General features: G+C 31.8%; 2 protein-coding genes and 1 non-coding gene across 3 annotated transcripts; all 3 read left to right on the forward strand.

Moving 5' to 3' along the window:
* Nucleotides 1-4,787: 4,787 nt before the first annotated feature.
* Nucleotides 4,788-5,696, forward strand: LOC8285509 (protein DMP10). Its single transcript, XM_002512279.3, has one exon. It carries the CDS (start codon nt 4,820-4,822, stop codon nt 5,516-5,518), a length of 699 nt encoding a protein of 232 aa, XP_002512325.1. The 5' UTR covers nt 4,788-4,819; the 3' UTR covers nt 5,519-5,696.
* Nucleotides 5,697-13,596: 7,900 nt separating this feature from the next.
* Nucleotides 13,597-15,388, forward strand: LOC8285510 (protein FANTASTIC FOUR 1). The gene has a single exon (XM_002512280.4). It carries the CDS (start codon nt 13,813-13,815, stop codon nt 14,797-14,799), a length of 987 nt encoding a protein of 328 aa, XP_002512326.1. The 5' UTR covers nt 13,597-13,812; the 3' UTR covers nt 14,800-15,388.
* A 552-nt stretch (nt 15,389-15,940) lies between these two features.
* TRNAR-UCU lies at nt 15,941-16,013 on the forward strand. The gene has a single exon. It is a non-coding gene; the product is annotated as a tRNA-Arg (tRNA).
* The last annotated feature ends 1,586 nt before the right edge of the window (nt 16,014-17,599 follow it).

Consider the following 17,599-nt stretch of genomic DNA (forward strand, 5'->3'; position numbering starts at 1 on the left):
AATATCAAGCTTGGTGACGGTTAGATAGATCAATTTTCCTACCAACCGCTGGTAGTGACCTATGTCACTTAAAGGGTCGCCATCCTCTAGATTGAGACGGTTTTTCGTTTCCATTGGAGTATCTACAGGCTCGGCTCCTATTTTTCCTGTTTCTTGCAGAAGATCTAGGACATACTTTCTTTGAGATAGGAATAGTCCTTTATGAGATTTGGCTATTTCTATTCCGAGAAAGTAAGTTAGTTGACCGAGATCCTTGATATCAAATTCTTCCTTTAGAGCTTGTTTTACTTCCTCAATCTCCTTATTACTATTTCCTGTAATAATAATATCATCCACATATACTTAAATAATTATGGTGTAAGTGTGCTTGTGTTTAACAAACATAAAAGAGTCAGAGGTACACTTGCTGAAATTAATTTTTAAGAGAAACTGACTAAGCTTGGCATACCATGCTCTCGGTGATTGTTTCAGCCCGTAGATTGCCTTTTTTAATTTACATACCAAGGAGGGCTCAGAGGCTAATGTATGGCCTGGTGGAAGTTTCATGTATACCTCTTCGGCTAGGGATCCTTGAAGAAATGCATTCTTGACATCCATCTGAAATAAGCTCCACCCTGAGTTAGTAGCAACAGACAATAAAATACGAACTGTGCTCATTTTAACTACTGGGGCAAAGGTCTCTTGGTAATCTACACCATAAGTTTGGGTAAAACCCTTTGCTACTAGCCTGGCTTTGTACCTTTCAATGGTACCATCATGCTTGTATTTGATCTTATATACCCATTTACAGCCAACTGGTTTTTTATTTGATGGTAGGGTAACAAGATCCCAAGTTTCATTTTTTTCAAGGGCTTGGAGCTCTTCTTTCATAGCCTTACACCAATCAGGATCGGTGTTGGCATCATAGAAAGAGGTAGGCTCAGTGTGTGATGTGAGAGTATTTAAATAGGTCCTATATGAGGATGATACAGAGTTATAACTAATAAAGTGATGAATAGGGTACGATACTGAATTGGACACATAGTCCTTTAGCCGAGCAGGAGGTCTGGTTGGTCTAGTAGATCTTCACAAAGCGAGTTCTTCTATTAGTGACTCATTCCATAGGGCAAGTTCTTCTGTTAGTAACTCAAGATCTCCCCCTGAAGAAATTGCCACAGGAATGGAAGGCATTCCCCCTAAAGGGTTAGGGCTAGGGCCAGCGATGGGCACACAGGGGTGCTCCTAAGCGGAAGAAGTATCCTGAAGAATGCTGTCAAAAAAGGAAGAGTTAAAGGGAAATAGATCTGCTGAGGGAACTGTGGGAGGAATGGGATCACAAGGAAAGTAGGGGGTGGTTTCGTGAAAGGTCACATCTTGGGAAATGTAGGATTTGTAAGTGGTAAGATCATAACATTTGTAGCCTTTCTTTTTTGAGGAATATCCTAGGAAGATGGTTTTGACACAACTTTTGTCCAACTTATGATGACGTATGATGTGAACAAAGGCAGTGCAACCAAATATTCGAATATGACTGAGGTCAATTTTTCTTTGTTTGAGAAGCTCTAGAGGGCTGAGATTGTTAAGAACATAGCTGGGAGCCGGTTGATGAGATAAGCGGCGGTAAGGAGGGCATCCGACCAAAATATGTGAGGAACATTGTTTTGAAAAAGGAGAGTACGAGTAACTTCAAGAAGATGTCTATTTTTCCTTTCGGAAACCCCATTTTGTTCAAGGGTATAAATGCAAGTAGTTTGGTGCAAAATACCGTTTTGAGAAAAAAATTCAGAAAAGTTCTTATTGACGTATTCAGTGCCATTATCTGAGCGAAAAATTTTAATTTTGGCGTTGTACTGATTTTTAATAAAGGTAAAAAAGTTGAGGAAACATGTAAAAATCTCATTTTTGCCTTTTAGTAAATAAACCTAAGTAAGTCGTGAGTAATCGTCAATAAAAGTGACAAAATAGCGGAAATGATTATGGGAGGTAATGGGAGCAGGTCCCCAAACATCAGAGTGGATTAAATCAAATAATTTTTCTGATTTGGTAGACAATGATGGAAAAGGTAATCTAGTATGCTTTGAAAATTTGCAAACATCACAACAGCTTGAATCTATTTGAAGTTGGAAAATTTGTTTCAAAATTTTGTCGGACGGATGCCCAAACCGCCTATGCATCAATAAGCCTTGGTTAGAGGAATTGGTGGTGGTCAGACATTGACTAGAAGTGGTGAGATAGTATAGGCCATTTTAAAGGTATCCTTCACCAATCGTCTTCCCGGTGAGTCTGTCCTGAAAGATTACAATAGATGGTGAGAAAATAACATTGCAATTTAAAGTTTTGGTGATTTGACAAACAGATAATAAATTAGATTTAAAAGTAGGCAGAAGAAGAATATTTGGTACTGTTTTATTAAACAATTTAGATGAGCCAAAACCAGAGATTTCAGCTCAATTTCCATTAGCAATGATCACATGTTGGGAATTTGTCGGGATAAAATTATATAATTTGGTCGGATCCCAGGTCATGTGATCCGTTGCACCGGAATCAATAATTCAAGTAGAGTATTTATTTGTAGCATGTTGCGATACCAGACCTGACCCCCTTGAATTCTGAGGCTGTAGAAGAGACTGGAGCTGAGAAATTATTTGGGAAATTTGAGAATTTTCGGTTTGATGAATTTCTAGGCGGGTTGGTGGGCTGGGCCGGCTCGGATCCGGGTTGGCCCAGGCTGCTTCTTGGTGTTGTTTGGCCATGAGGCCGAGTGAGCCCATGACCTCTGGCTGGGCTGGTCCAGATTGCTGCAGCTGTGTCGGGTCGGGTTGGAAGGTCCGACCCGCTAGCTACATCTGATCCAGTAAACATGTCGAAATTTTTAGGTTTCGACATGTTTACTCCTATGCCGCCAAACCTTTCTCCCTTCCTCTCTTCTCTATCCCGCTTGTTGCCTTGTCTCCCTCGCTCGCCTCTGTTGTGATTCGGCCTGAGGTGAGGATGGAGATGCCAACACCGTTCGGACGTGTGACCCTGCTTTTTGCAGTGGTCACACCGCTCAACGTGAGTAGGCATCCCCTTGCCTTGAGCCGTTTCACGTGAGTGCGAAGCGAAAGCTCTCCCTTCTGTGTCCTGGCCCTGTGTCGTCATTCCCATGGTGACCCGTCTCGTTTCCTCTTGTTGTATGAGGGCGATGACAGTGTCGAGCCGAGGGAGGTTGTGAGACATCAAAATCTGGGACCGAAGAGCTTCATAGGTGGAGTCGAGACCACCCAGGTACGTGTAAACTAAGTCTTGCTCTACCCTCTTCCTTGCTTCTTCGAGGTTGGCAGTAGGTGGGAGGTAACTCTGGAGTTCCTCCCACCGAGTCAATACCTCAGTCGCGTAGACAGAGCTGGACTTGGTCCCTTGTTTGATATGGGCTAGTTCTTGTTTCAGATTAAAAATGTGTGCGAAATTCTGTTCTTGGCCGTATAGATTTTTCATTTTTGCCCATACTGCCTGTGATGATGCCAGAAGCATACACAATTTGGCAATATGAGGCTCCATCGTGTTTGTTAGCAAGGACATGACCAAATGGTCAGTGGCCTGCCATTTTTCCTGTATTGATATTGCATCGATGAAATTTCAGTTCCGACTTCTATCCAATTTTGCCCTGCCCTATCTGCTATCTCTGGAAAATTTGAGCACCTGTTTGGTCTATTACAACTGTGCTTCCACTGATTCACTCTGCACCATTCTTTAATTTGGAATTCGTGGCGACCATGACTAGTTCTGTACTGAAATTCATTCTGTTGTGTCAGATTCTTTCTGAGTTTAGTGTAGTCCCTGTGGTTCATTTCTTATGCTTTGATTGGAGGAATAAAGTTAACCTGAGAACAAATTAACAAGACTGCACTATGAGTTCAAAATAAAGGTAAGAGAAATTCTTATATGATTTCTGTCTGCCACCTTTTGCAAATAGTTTAAAATTGAACTCAACCAATCCTAAAATGACTAAGACTATATCATTTGACTATTAAATTTTAGTAATGGCCGAGACTAGAACCCCGTGGTTCACTCATAAAGGGTTCCTCCTCATCAGAAAAACAAATAAAATTCAGTGCTATTGTGAGGAATTCGAAATTAAGCTTGCTTAAAAAAAGATCTTGAACTTGAGCCAAAAATCTTAATTAGTTAATATAAATTAGTTATTGTATAAAGGTTTTTGAATAACTTATGATCACATAAAGGGTGTCTCACATGAATTAAGAGATATTAATTAGTTTGTCACAAACAAGAAAGAGAATAAAGGAAATATTGCATTAACTTAAAGAATATCTTCCACAATCAATGGCTCGTAATTTCCAAAAAAAAAAGGTAATATATTCAAGACAAACGTTATGTCATTTTTTTATATATAAGAAAAGAAAAAAAAAAAAGCGAGAGAGAAACATTATGTCAAGCAATCACTCTCTCTCTCTCTCTTTCATTCTTTCTCTAATTTTTCATTGAGATTAATTAAGATAAATGAAAAACAAACAAAATCTTCCTTTCCTTTTTATAAATTAGATTAGGATTTAAATCTAAGATTTCATTTTAAAAATTACTCGGATACTTATATTCTCACTTAAAAAAAGTACAATTAAAGCGAGGCATGCAAAACACAAATTAAAAGCCTTATTATATTTCTTGTAGAAAACAAATTTGGCCACTTATTAGGATTCCCTGACGCTACGTACCCATCTCATCCACATGCATAGATGCTGTCCTCTTTTCTTTTTCTTGCCCAACTCTCACTACCTATATAAGACAACCAAATTATCACATTTTTCGAACAAACACCGCTAACTTCTCTCTTTCTCCCTCCATGGCTAATCAGGCTTTGATACCACTTAACCAACACCAGCCGCCGCTGCCGCCTCCATCACCGCCATTAATACCACAACCAGCGCTACTACCATCAGCACCAATGGGTCGTGGGAAAACCTTAGCATCTACTGCAGCCAACTTAGCAAACCTTTTGCCAACAGGAACCGTACTTGCATTCGAAGCCCTTGTGCCTTCTTTCTCAAATGATGGCGAGTGTTTTGCAGCCAATAGGTACCTCACCTTAGGCGTGATTATTTGTTGTTCGCTAGTTTGTTTCCTCTCCTCCTTCACTGATAGCTTCGTCGGTCATGATGGCAAGATTTACTATGGTATTGCCACCTTCAAGGGCCTATATGTGTTTAATGACTGTGACTGTAGCGATGGATGTGGGGAGGAAGAAATAAAAGGCAACAAGAAGACTAATTACAGAATCACTTTGATAGACTTTATTCATGCCTTCTCGTCGCTAATTGTGTTCTTGGTTTTTGCTATTAGTAGCTCTAATGTGCAAGAATGTTTCTTTTCTAAAGCAGGACCTAATGAGAAACAAATTATCATGAATTTGCCATTGGGAATTGGTTTGTTCAGCAGTTTTCTGTTCACAATATTTCCTACTAGACGCAGAGGAATTGGATACGGAGACATGACACCAGCCCATGACCAAAAGGTCCACAACCCCTCCAACTCGAAAGCTTAAAGTGCTCAAAGTCCAATAATTGACACTTGGATTGGATGATAGTCAATGTAACTTGTAAATGGATAAATGCTATCCAATCCAATAACTTTGGAAGACATGAGTGTTATGCAAAATGAAGAAATTAACTAAATTTAAAATAATATCAAATAAAAGTTAAATAGTGAAGCAATTATGTTCAGTTTTTCTTTTCTTTTCTTGTTAATGTTTAATTTGGTTTAATAAATAAAAATATGAATAGGAAACATTTCGTATGTACACCCAACACTTTGAATGCAAGAAATCCCCTACACAACAGAGCAATTTGCATCTTTGCATATCTTCTGGTAATTAAGAACCAAAGTAAGAACTGAGAACAAAGTCAGCTCTCTAAATACTTAAAATCTAGGTTAAGTGGTAAAAGATATTTATTCTTAGAAGCAGGGATCTGCTTCCCATTAAATGAGTTATCACTTTTACGATGAGTAAAAAAATTATTAATAAAATAATTAATATATCAACTAATTAATAAGTTGCTTCCCAAATTAAATTTTTATTCTAATATTAACTATAAGTTCTTAAATATTAAAGAAAAAGTCTACTAAACTATTTGAAATCGTTATTATTCTAAAATCTTATTTATAGAAATATTCAAAATATAAATTTTATTTTAAAAAGATTAGAAATATTTGTAATTCTTTAAATTTTGTGCATATAATTTTTTTTAAATGAAGCTATACGATCTTAATTTCTCGAATTAAAAAGATTATATTAAAATAATAACATCAAATGAACCAATAATTAATACTAATTTCTATCACTGCCACCGATTGATAAATTCTTTATTTCTTCCAATATACTAAAATTTTAAATGAGTTGCACATGAGTGACTCCTTGAAACATAACCCCTATTACTATGGATGTTATGTGGTGGAATCAGGCTATCATGTAAAACTGCTGCATATTAGGGCGTACACAGATCATGATTCAAACCAATAATGAATAAATTAAAGGAGTTAACATCATTTTCTACTATCAAATTTGGAACTCCGAATTAAGAATCTTATACCATTCACTGTTTGATTTGGCATCTTTCTTTTCTTTTCTTTTTTTAATTGTTGGGTCGATTACTTGTCTCCAGAATCAAATAAAAGAACATTATATTTATATAAATCTATTCATAAGAATTTTCCTATAAGCAACTATATCTTTTTGCATCATGTTTAAGAGAAAATATTGATCAATGCAGGCCCATCAAGAAATTCCAATTTCTTTTGCCCTACTTTTATTTGAGTTTGTAATTTATTAAATAATTTCTTTCACGTTTTTCACGTAAAGAAAAAAAAAAGTAGATATTTACCAGTTTAATTATCTTGTTATGGTATCAATTTTCTTTTTTCTGACAAAATAAAAATCTGTAAAGTTGTTTTTTTGTGAGAAAGAATATGGCAAAGGTAAAAAACGAAAACTTCACCATTAATAGACCTTTCTCCAGGTATTCATGGCTCAGGGAGACAATGGCGTGGCTGCAAGTTACACTTTCATTGAGGATAAGAAGGATGTGGTGGTGTTTCCGAAGAGAGCGAGAGATGTATGCCGCCTGCCTAACTCGTCAAATCAAAAAAATAAAATAAAATATATCGGCACACTCGCAATTACTAATATCGATATCTTTTTAATGTTAATTTGTCTGGGAGTAATATTGGAATGACCAACTCAATAATATATATAATTAGGATATTATAATTAAAATTGTAATTAAATCATGGTTATATATGGATGTCATTAATTAATGATAATGATTGGAATGTATGATTAGCACCCGAACAGAAAAGCATTCCGGCGATAAAAATGCATGGACTAGGAGTAGGACAGCCCAAAAAATAGACTCATCTCACTCGTCCTCTATGCTGGACTGACAAAGGTAACAATGACATTTTCAAATGCACGACAAGAATACTAGAATTAGCGGCACTCATTGGCTGCCAGAATAAAAACAATTGCTGCTATAAAGTATGCGGTAGCGATAATAAGAGTTGCGTCATGTTGCTTTCTGAAATTGTAATCGCTTGTAATTTCAGTTCTATCAATTCTTAAGTTCCTATTCAATAATTGGCACTGTTTGAATCATGTCCAAAAAAGAAACATATAGACCGGTTTGTTTTTGGTTTGAATTAAAATTTGAATTGGTAATAATAAAATTATTTATCCTGGTTAATTGTCGATTTTCAATTAACTTATAAGGCCCGCTTGACCTAGCGGGTTTTTCTATTTTTTGAATAAATATGTTTTTATAGAAATATACTTCTATATATATAACAGTACAAAATATTATTTTCCATCAGATATTAAGAATTTTTAGGGTTAAAAATCTGAAGTTCTTAGGATTGTGGAAGATCTTGGGCATCAATTTTTGTTGCCAAAAAGACCAGTTTACAGCTACTTAGTTATTTATGAGTAGTTTGTAGCATCCTCAGGCTCAGCAGTCGGCAATTTAGCTAGAGCAGCAGCACTGCTCCAAATAAATAAACCCTGAGGCTGTGACCAAATATTATGAAAGCCTCATTATGTACTTGACCTAAGCAATATTATATGATTGAAAACGTAACGGAAGTTTGCTTCATTTTCACGACCAGACAGAGCGGCTATTTGAAGGTATCAGACCTTCAATTTATTGAGACCCGTGAAAATGGTGAGACCAGAATTCACCATGATATCTCTGCCGTGAACCTCTCGTAAATCTACAGACATGTTGTGACAAGGACATCTGCTCCCTTCATTATTAGAAAAGGTCAAAATCATGGCTGCTAATTCTGCCGATATATTTTGTTCTTGGTGTTTACAGGGATAGATGTCTCAATCACTCCGAACTTATTGACCTTTTACTATATATCAAACCTGCTTTTCAGTCAACAATGGCCACTCCGAAATATATTTACAATTCTTTTGATTGGTTTTTCAAAACATTTAAATTATAAATTTGAGTTTACAAGAAAAAAAATTCTTAAGATTAAAACTCAGAAAAATAATAAAATGAAAAGCACTTTCACCTACTAATCTCAAATGGGTGAGTGGCTTTGGCAGCCTAGGATATTCGACAAAGTCCTGGAAATCTCCCTTCTCCAGACGATGCCTGTTCCAAGAATATCCCATTATCGCCTGCCTCCACTTATTTTCGATGCCCAAAGTATTCCAAATTAAATTACAGGTTTTCGTAAAAATGATGATTGTTTTTCAAGAGAAGAATAAGATAATTTGAAATTTAGACTCTTTTCATTATTTAGTGTAAGACATAGTTACTTTGTTATCAACTCGTTCTGGGTTTCATAACAATTTTAATAACAATATTTATAAAAAAAATATTTTAATTTTATTTTATTATCTTACCCAGAAGGTAAAGACAACCCTACTCCTTTTTTTAAAAAAAGATAGAAATATAGGACAATAATAGACGTCCATAATTCTTTGACAATCATCCGTTGATTATAATAGAATTCAAATTATGAATAAATTGGCTTGCTTCTAACACGTCAAAATTTATAATTAAATAAATGAATTCATATGATTCAAAATGATATGATAGAATCAACGTAGTACTTCATTATCCGAATATAATCTTACATAAATAAAATATTTATACTATAATTAAATTAATTTTCCGTTTGTAATACTAATAATTCATTTATATATATATATAAAAAAAATTATAAAGTTAAACTTTCTATATAATCAAAAAATAAGTAATATATAATATATAATCTTAATAAATAAATGATAATAAAAAATTTAAATATAAAATTTATGTTATTTGAAAATTATAAATTTTTGTAACACTATTTAGAAATACTATCTTTTCTTAATTTTTGCATGCACTTGTATTTTAATTATATTTGAAGATAAAAATAGAATATATGAAATATAAATTTAGTCATTTATATAAACTGACTAAAGTAATAAAATAGTCTAGTGCCACTTTTGGATATAAATTATTTTACACGAATAAATTATTTATATGAATTAGAAATTAACATTCACATATACAGTTTTTTAATTATAAGTTTTTTAAAAATATATATAAATTCAAATTAAATTATAATATTCAACTTTCTTTATGAATCGAAAAAAAGGATAAAAAATAGATCAATAATTTTAAAATAATTCTTATGATGAGAGAGTTAGCAAAAGAATTCAGAGTAATAAAATATTTGAAAGGGAAACTATAGAAATTCTTTTATAGGAATTAAGATTAGAAAAATAATTTAAAATAATTAAATGCTTGATAATAAAATTTAATTATTATTTCTAACAATTATTTTCATATAAATTCTTAAATTTGTCACAATTTAAAATTTTTAAAAAATTTATAAAGAGAGAAACAAGTTACAATCATATCTTCATATATATATATATAACTATGCACTACATTTGTTATTTAATATATGATGCAAAATCTACCTATCACTAATCATTAATTAATACACTAAATTAGTTAGCGTGCAGATGCATATGCTGCCTTATCAACGAAGTTGGCAATCAATCCTCTTCATTTGGGCTCTATAATAGAGTGCTTTCTCACTTCCTAACACATCCTTAATTGCTAAGTATCAACTCTTCGACTTGCTCTTTTTCTTTTTTCATGCACTTAATTCTCTGTTAATTTAGTATACTAAATTAATAAATAACTAACCTCTATTTATTAATTCTAAATAATATAATATAATCGTTTAATATTAATATATAAAATATTTATATATTTATACTATTTTTTTATTTATCATGATGTATGTTTAATAATTTTTTTTTTATTGATAGAATCTTCTATCACAGTTTGATAATATTTAAATCGCCTAATATTAGGGTTGAATTTTGATTTATTATATTATTTAGTAAACATTTAAGATCAATATGGTCTAAATTATAATTTAAAACTAAAGTCAATGCTTACGTATTCCTATTTATATTAATGTTAGTTGAGGTTGCAATTTGCATGCGAAAGAAAACAATAACTCTCTCTGGCTCGGGAATGTGAAAATCCAACCGCTTGCACCGGTGGTGGCCTCAGTTATCGGAAGAGGTCGGATTTGGCGGTGCCGTGCCATCAATTGGCTGCGGCATGAATAATTATAAAAAGAAAAACCACTTTTGGACAACAAAGACCGCCCATATAACACATTCACATAATTAACTTAGAAGCCACACTTTATCAAAACAATTTAAAGAGAGAAAAAAATCATTTCTCTATTTTCATTTCTAATTAATGAATGAAAAGAATTATATAATACGAAAGAACACTAACTTTTATTAATTTTCCATAACTCAAATTCGATTTTCATAATTGATATTTAAAGAATATATTTTGTGAATAGAGATTATATGTTCTGACAATAATCCTATGTCAAGTGCTTATCAAAAGAAAACGAAGAAGTAGAAATAAACGAGAAAGATGACAAATTGAAGGAATCCTGCTAGGCTAGTATTTCTCTCTACAAGCTCATCATGCATAGGAGGAGCTTTTATTAGTTCAAAATCACAATTAAAAAGCAATCAGAATCACAATCGAGATGAAGCAATGGTCATACTACAGAATGTTGGAGATGTTAAAAAAGGATAAGTTTCTGCAGGTAACCAATAAACAATGGGTCGCGATTCTCTTTTAAAATTTGGAAATGTTATGTTCCCGAGAATAATCCCTAACTTCTTTGTAATTGTGTCACCTTCTCCAACCGAACCGACCATGGCCCCCACTTCAGGATTATAATCCAACAGAGAGGTGATAGTTTCATCCTCTCAATATATATATAGATATAGATATGTACATGATGGTCATTTTAACGTTTGTTTAGTCCTTTGTAATGATTACTAAATTTATAGCAAAAATGGCCCTATATGAACAAAAATATCTTCATGTTTCAAGTGTTCACCAATGATTTATTAATTGATGTCATTAATGGCTTTCCCTTTTTACTTTGTTTTCTTGTACCAGCAACAGCTAGCTACCACTATATGTATTTAATATGCTTATGTCTCCAGTTCATCTAATTGTAAGATAAACTCTTCCAAATCTACCTTATATCGGATCTTTCATATATTATGCAAACAGAATTTAAAAATTTAAGAAACTATCTTCTTTTATCCATGGACGTAGAAATATATTAACAATTACACCTTATATATATTGTTAGAACTCCATAATAATTCTAGTAAGGTTTCGGTTTAAAAAAATTAATCAGTCTTACTGTGACTTTATTTGTCTAATTTTTAAGTGAAGTTACGTAAATATTGCATCAGTATTACATTCATTAAAAAGTATTATATTTATCTGTATTTTGTTTTCTTTCTATATAAATCATGTAGTCAGTCAGGGTTGGCAAGCTGGTGCGAAGATTCAGCCATTACCGTAGGCATCTTATCCTGTTATATATCATATGCATGTATCCTCTCCGTAATTCTGAGCTGGACCCCTCTCAACTTCCAAGGAGCCTTCTTTAAACAACCCTTTCCTTGTTGTATTTCTTTTCCAAGGAGCTTGCATTTCACTATTCTCTCCTTCTTGAAGCTAGGTTTCTACTTTTTATTCATTGGTTTCCGGTGGAATTTGACGACTCCGATTGCGTATGCCTGATTACTCATGTATGTATTTTGACTAAAAATGATACATAATCAATTTAATTAAATCCATAATATGATATAATTATAAATATCACCTCATCGATGCAGTTGCTTTCTTCTAATTTTCCATAAGTATAAATAAAATCAATATTTAAATTTTAGTATGTTTATCTCAGTTTGAGCTTTCATCTTGATCAAATATTGCTCCTTTCTCTACTGCTGATGGAATGTTTCATCGACTGCCCACCAACTACACACACATATTATTGCCAAGTAACTGTTATGTTAAAAAGTTACGTTCTACTTAGCTAGCAATACATACTGAAAGCTTATTTCGTTTGATTTGAGTATCGGAATGCACATTTTTATTAACAATAACAATTTAAGAAGAAGATAGATGTGGGTCACTCCGAAGGCACAAGCTCCCTTAACCTATAGTCCGATTTTTATATGTATGCTTTTACTATACAATGTAATCCTGCCCACTAAAATGAAATAAAATAAAACAAAGTATTAACGAACAGCAGTGCAATGAGATTTTCAATATTTAAATTTGACTTGCATAAAATTAATCAATAAACTAAAGTCAAGCTCGTCTTATATATAAATTTGTATTTAAATTTCAACTCAAATTTAAAATAAAACTTCTTAGATAAGTTTGAGCCCATCAAATATATAATTGTAAAATTTATAATTTAAAATAAATTATATATTTAAATTTTAGAATCTAAATAATAATCAAATCAAATTTTTATATAATAAATAAATTTAACTCATGAACGAACTGATAAACGAGCTATCTCGCGAATTTACACAAATCAAACAGTACTAAGCTTATTTATTAAATAAATTTAAAAATAAATTTTGAGCCGAATTTATTTATCTCGACGAATGAATTTGAATGAAATTTTATGGAGTCGAATTTTGATCAATTTGTGTACAGGTCCGCTCATTTACGGTGGGGTTAGCAGATGAGATCAATTTTGAAGTATGTATCAACTTGTCTTCAAAGTATCAAGTAACAATATATATTATTTTAATTCATTTTTTTAATGATGAAATTAGAGGGATTAGATCACTGGTTTTTCCGGCAATAATAAGTTGATTAATTTTTATATATACATATATTATCTTAAGTTTATTTTATTGTTCCTCATTATTTAAGCTACTTTCTTAAAAATGTATTAATTTTGAGATTGATCATATAAACCGTTATATAACAGGAGTAACCATCTCCTTAATTAAACCACCCGCATGCAAATTGAGATAAATACGAAAGAAATAGAAATTCAAATTAAATTTTCAGTGGCAAAATAAAGAAGAAAGAAAAAGAGTGGAAGCAAAGGGCGATCTGAGCGAAGTCTTAGGCCATCTGACGTGGGACCCGGCACCGTTTCCTCTATCACTCCAGCTCACATTTTAACTTTTTTTTTTTTTTTTTTTGTATATTTGCTGGCACTCTGTATACCATAACATACCACCACAATCCTCAATTTCCCATCTCTGTCTCTCTATCTTTGGTGTGAGGATATTATTAATACCCTCATCCCCTTCTCTTCCCTTTCTCCATCCCTTTTTATTATTATTATTATTATTATTACATTTTTCTTTTCAAGATTCAACAGCACAAGAACCTTCTCTTTCTTTTTCTATATATACCCACACATGCTTCTCTGCACCTCTTTATTCTTACTTTCTTTCTTTGTACCATGATGAGTTTCTGCAAGAAGAGTGTTAATTCTTTTTTAGGTCTTTCCACCGTGCATACTTCTAATCTCGATGCTTCCCATAATCTTGAAAAGCCTTTGTCCTCTAAATGCCTTCCTGTCTTAACTAGTAGCGGCTTAGGTTTAATTACTGCTGCTGATATTGATGCCTATAAAACCCCACCCAACGTTCTTGAATCTACTACTTTCAAGTCACCGTCTCCCCCACCTTCCCCTTCGCTTCCTCCAACGCCTCTTTCCTTTTTCAAGAAAGACCCTGGGGGTATTGGTTTCGTTGATGATGTTGGGGGTGGTGTCAACGGGTTGATGTCTTGCACTGAGAGTTTAGGATTCGAGAGTTGCGATGAAAGAAGAATTGATGATGAGATTGATGAGCTGTGTTCAAGGACTCGATCATCGACGACGAAGGTTAATTGGAAGAAATTTGGAGAAAGAAGAGAGGTGAAGAAGTTTCCACCACCACTTTCTTCTTTGAATCATAATGGTCAACCTAGTTTCTTCCTCAGGCCAGTGAGAAAAGATGGTAGATTGGAGTTGACAGAAGTCAGGATTGACAGGCCTGAGATCTTACGTGCTTCTCGTGAAGATGGAAGGTTAAGGCTTCATCTTATTAGAGATGATGAAGAAGAAGAAGATAATGATAGTAATATTGAAGAACCTCAACAACAAGAATATGAGCTAAAAGAAAAACGAGAATTAGAGGGAGGCCAAGAAGATGGAAAAGAAGGAGAATTTCAAGAAAATGAAGAAGAAGAACCACAACAACAGCAAGAAGAACAACAACAAGAAGAAGAGATAACTGGAGAATGGAGGTTCCCAGTGACGGGAGAAGGGTTTAGAAGGTGTCATGAGCTAGGAACAGGTCACCAACATGATTATCACCGTCATCATCATCATCACCACCACCACCATAGCAATCATCACCACAACTTGCATGTATGGAGCCAGCATTGTGTGACAACAACATGAAGAAAGAATGATGAGGTGGGGTTAGTGTAAAAGAGATAAGATGGTGCATGTGTGTCTGTATGTAAATCTGGGTGTCATATGTTGGACTGGTATTGTTTGTTTTTCCAGAATACCTGCTATAGACTTCAATTTAGCAGGGATCTGAAAATCGGTTGAGGTGTCTCAACTAAATTTGAAGGAGTGGATAATGGTGGAATCTTTTGGGCTTTACAGCTGCTTGAAATGGCCTGTAGCTAAACCACAAAAGAAGACAGAGAGAGAGAGAGAGAGAATCACTGAATTTAATTTAGAATTTTTTTTTTTTCTAGTAAGTTGGCAAAATGTCAAATACCATTATACTTCTTCATCCTCAAAAATTATATGGTCAAGGGAATTGAACATGTAGAAAGTCTTAAGCTTGTCTTTATACCTAATTTTGTTCCTCACCAGATCAAGAACAAATTAAAACAAATAAAATAGATATAATTATGTAATTGTATGAATTTCTAAAGGGTTGTAGCCACCTTTTTCTTCCTGGAAATCTTTCTTCCTCTGTCTGCTTGTAATGTTGCTTTTACCCTTTTGTGAATAAAGTTATGTACACTAGTCATGAGATTCTTGATAAAGGCTGCACATGTGGCTTGATTAGAGTGGTTAATGATACAAATGGTCAACAGAGAGGAGACTTTGAACTGCAGCCCAATTGGTCTTTGACAAATTTATTGCAGCTGGCTGTATCATATATGTATATATATATATATATATATATATATATATAATATGACCACATGAGGCTGCACAGAATTTAGATCAATAATCACAAGTCGGTTCCAAAAAGCAATGGAGAGGGACTTCAATGAAGCGACACAAAGTTTTATAAGGAAAAAGTAAGCATGGAAAAGACCTGTGCAACTTCTCGACTCCATCAATTGAAAGGCAATGACAAATCTGACAATACCTTTTATTTTTCTTTGTTGCAGTGCACCCTTAATTTGTTAATGGACATAGAAGCTAGAATTAATTGGGGCCAGAAGTTCATAACTGTACAAATATTATAATTCCCCAAAAAGGACTAATTAATAAATAAAGGTTAACATGCTTTTTGAGCCAAAGTCTCGAATTATAACTTTATATTTAAGAGATGAGAGCCGAACAAAATGAAGCGCCCATGGCCTAATGGATAAGGCGCCTGACTTCTAATCAGGCGATTGTGGGTTCGAGTCCCACTGGGCGTGTCCTTAGTTTGAAAAAAGTGATTTTGTTGTTTAATCACATTGTCACAGAAATAACTTCACATAAAACTTGATTTATTACACATAACATCTTTCATATGTTACATATAAATATATATCAAGGGCATCTATATAATATATTAATTTTTGAGATCTAAATTTTTTTTGATATGTGTGCTTAAAATTTTAATTTTCATATGTGTACTATTTTTTTACACATAGAATTTAAGTTTATGTGTAATTTTATAGTTTTTTTTATTAATTTATTGATTAATGAGTTTTAAATATATATATATATATATATATATATATATTAATTTTGAAATCTAAATTTTGATGATTTTTTATTAATTTATTAATTAATAAGTTATATTCTTAATTAAATACTGACTCTAATTCTAAAAAATAACATATTTATTATATTTTAATATTATGTTAATTAATAAATAATTTTCTAGTCAAATAATGATATTAATTTTATCCTAAAAGATAATATGTTGATTATATCTTAATATTATATTAACTAATAAACTAGTCTTTTTAATTAGAAAATAACATTTTAAATTATATTTTTAATATTATATATAATAATAAATTAATTTTTTAATTATATAATATAATTTAAATTCTAAAAATAGTAATGTCAATTATATTAAGTTATATAATACTAAAGTTAATTAATAAAATTTTTAAAACAATTTTTATATTATTATGTTAATAAAATTTTTAAAAAAATAAAAATAGTTAATTTGTTAGTATTTTTTAAATATTAAAAATTAAATTCTTTTATTAAATTGTATCTATCAACTTAATTTTTATCTTGACATTTGTACTTATTTTTTACATATGAGATTCAAATTGATGTGTAATTTTAATTTCTCTATTAAATTATAGAATAATAAGTCACATTTCTAATTAAATACTGAATATAATCTTAAGAAATAACATATTAATTATATTTTAATATTATATTATCTAATAAATAATTTTTAATTAGATAACGATATTAATTCTATCATAAAAAGAGTATATTAATTATATTTTAATATTATATTAATTAATAAAATAATTTTTATTTGAATAATAATTATAATTTTATAAAATAACATTTTAAATTATATTTTTAGTATTATATTTACTAATAAATTAATTTTTAAATTATATAATAAACTTTTAAATCTTAAAAAATAATAACATCAATTATACTAATGGTATTAACTTATATAATACTAAAATTAATTAATAAATAATTTTTTTATTATTGTATTAATAAAATTTTAAAATTTTAAAAAAATTAAGAAAGACATTTTAAAATAACTAGTTTACTATTATTTTTAAAATATTATTAATTAATATTAAATATTAAATTATATATATCTATTTAAATTTATAATCAAAATAATAATAATAGTGCACGGATAAACGATTAGTTTATATTATATTGGAGAAAAATAGACACTGTAGCTCTAGTTTGGCAACTTTTAAGAACTTTTACTTCACTATTTCTAAAATTCAGGCTCTCTTTGTTTCACAAAAACAACTTATGTTTCTTTTAAACTAAATTAAATTCTATGCTTTTAACTTCTAAC

The sequence above is a fragment of the Ricinus communis genome, chromosome 10 (assembly GCF_019578655.1).
Source record: "Ricinus communis isolate WT05 ecotype wild-type chromosome 10, ASM1957865v1, whole genome shotgun sequence".
NCBI lineage: Eukaryota > Viridiplantae > Streptophyta > Magnoliopsida > Malpighiales > Euphorbiaceae > Ricinus > Ricinus communis.

Coding starts and splice junctions, on each gene's coding strand:
- LOC8285509 (XM_002512279.3), top strand. CDS start 4,820: ATGGCTAATCAGGCTTTGATACCACTTAACCAACACCAGCCGCCGCTG.
- LOC8285510 (XM_002512280.4), top strand. CDS start 13,813: ATGATGAGTTTCTGCAAGAAGAGTGTTAATTCTTTTTTAGGTCTTTCC.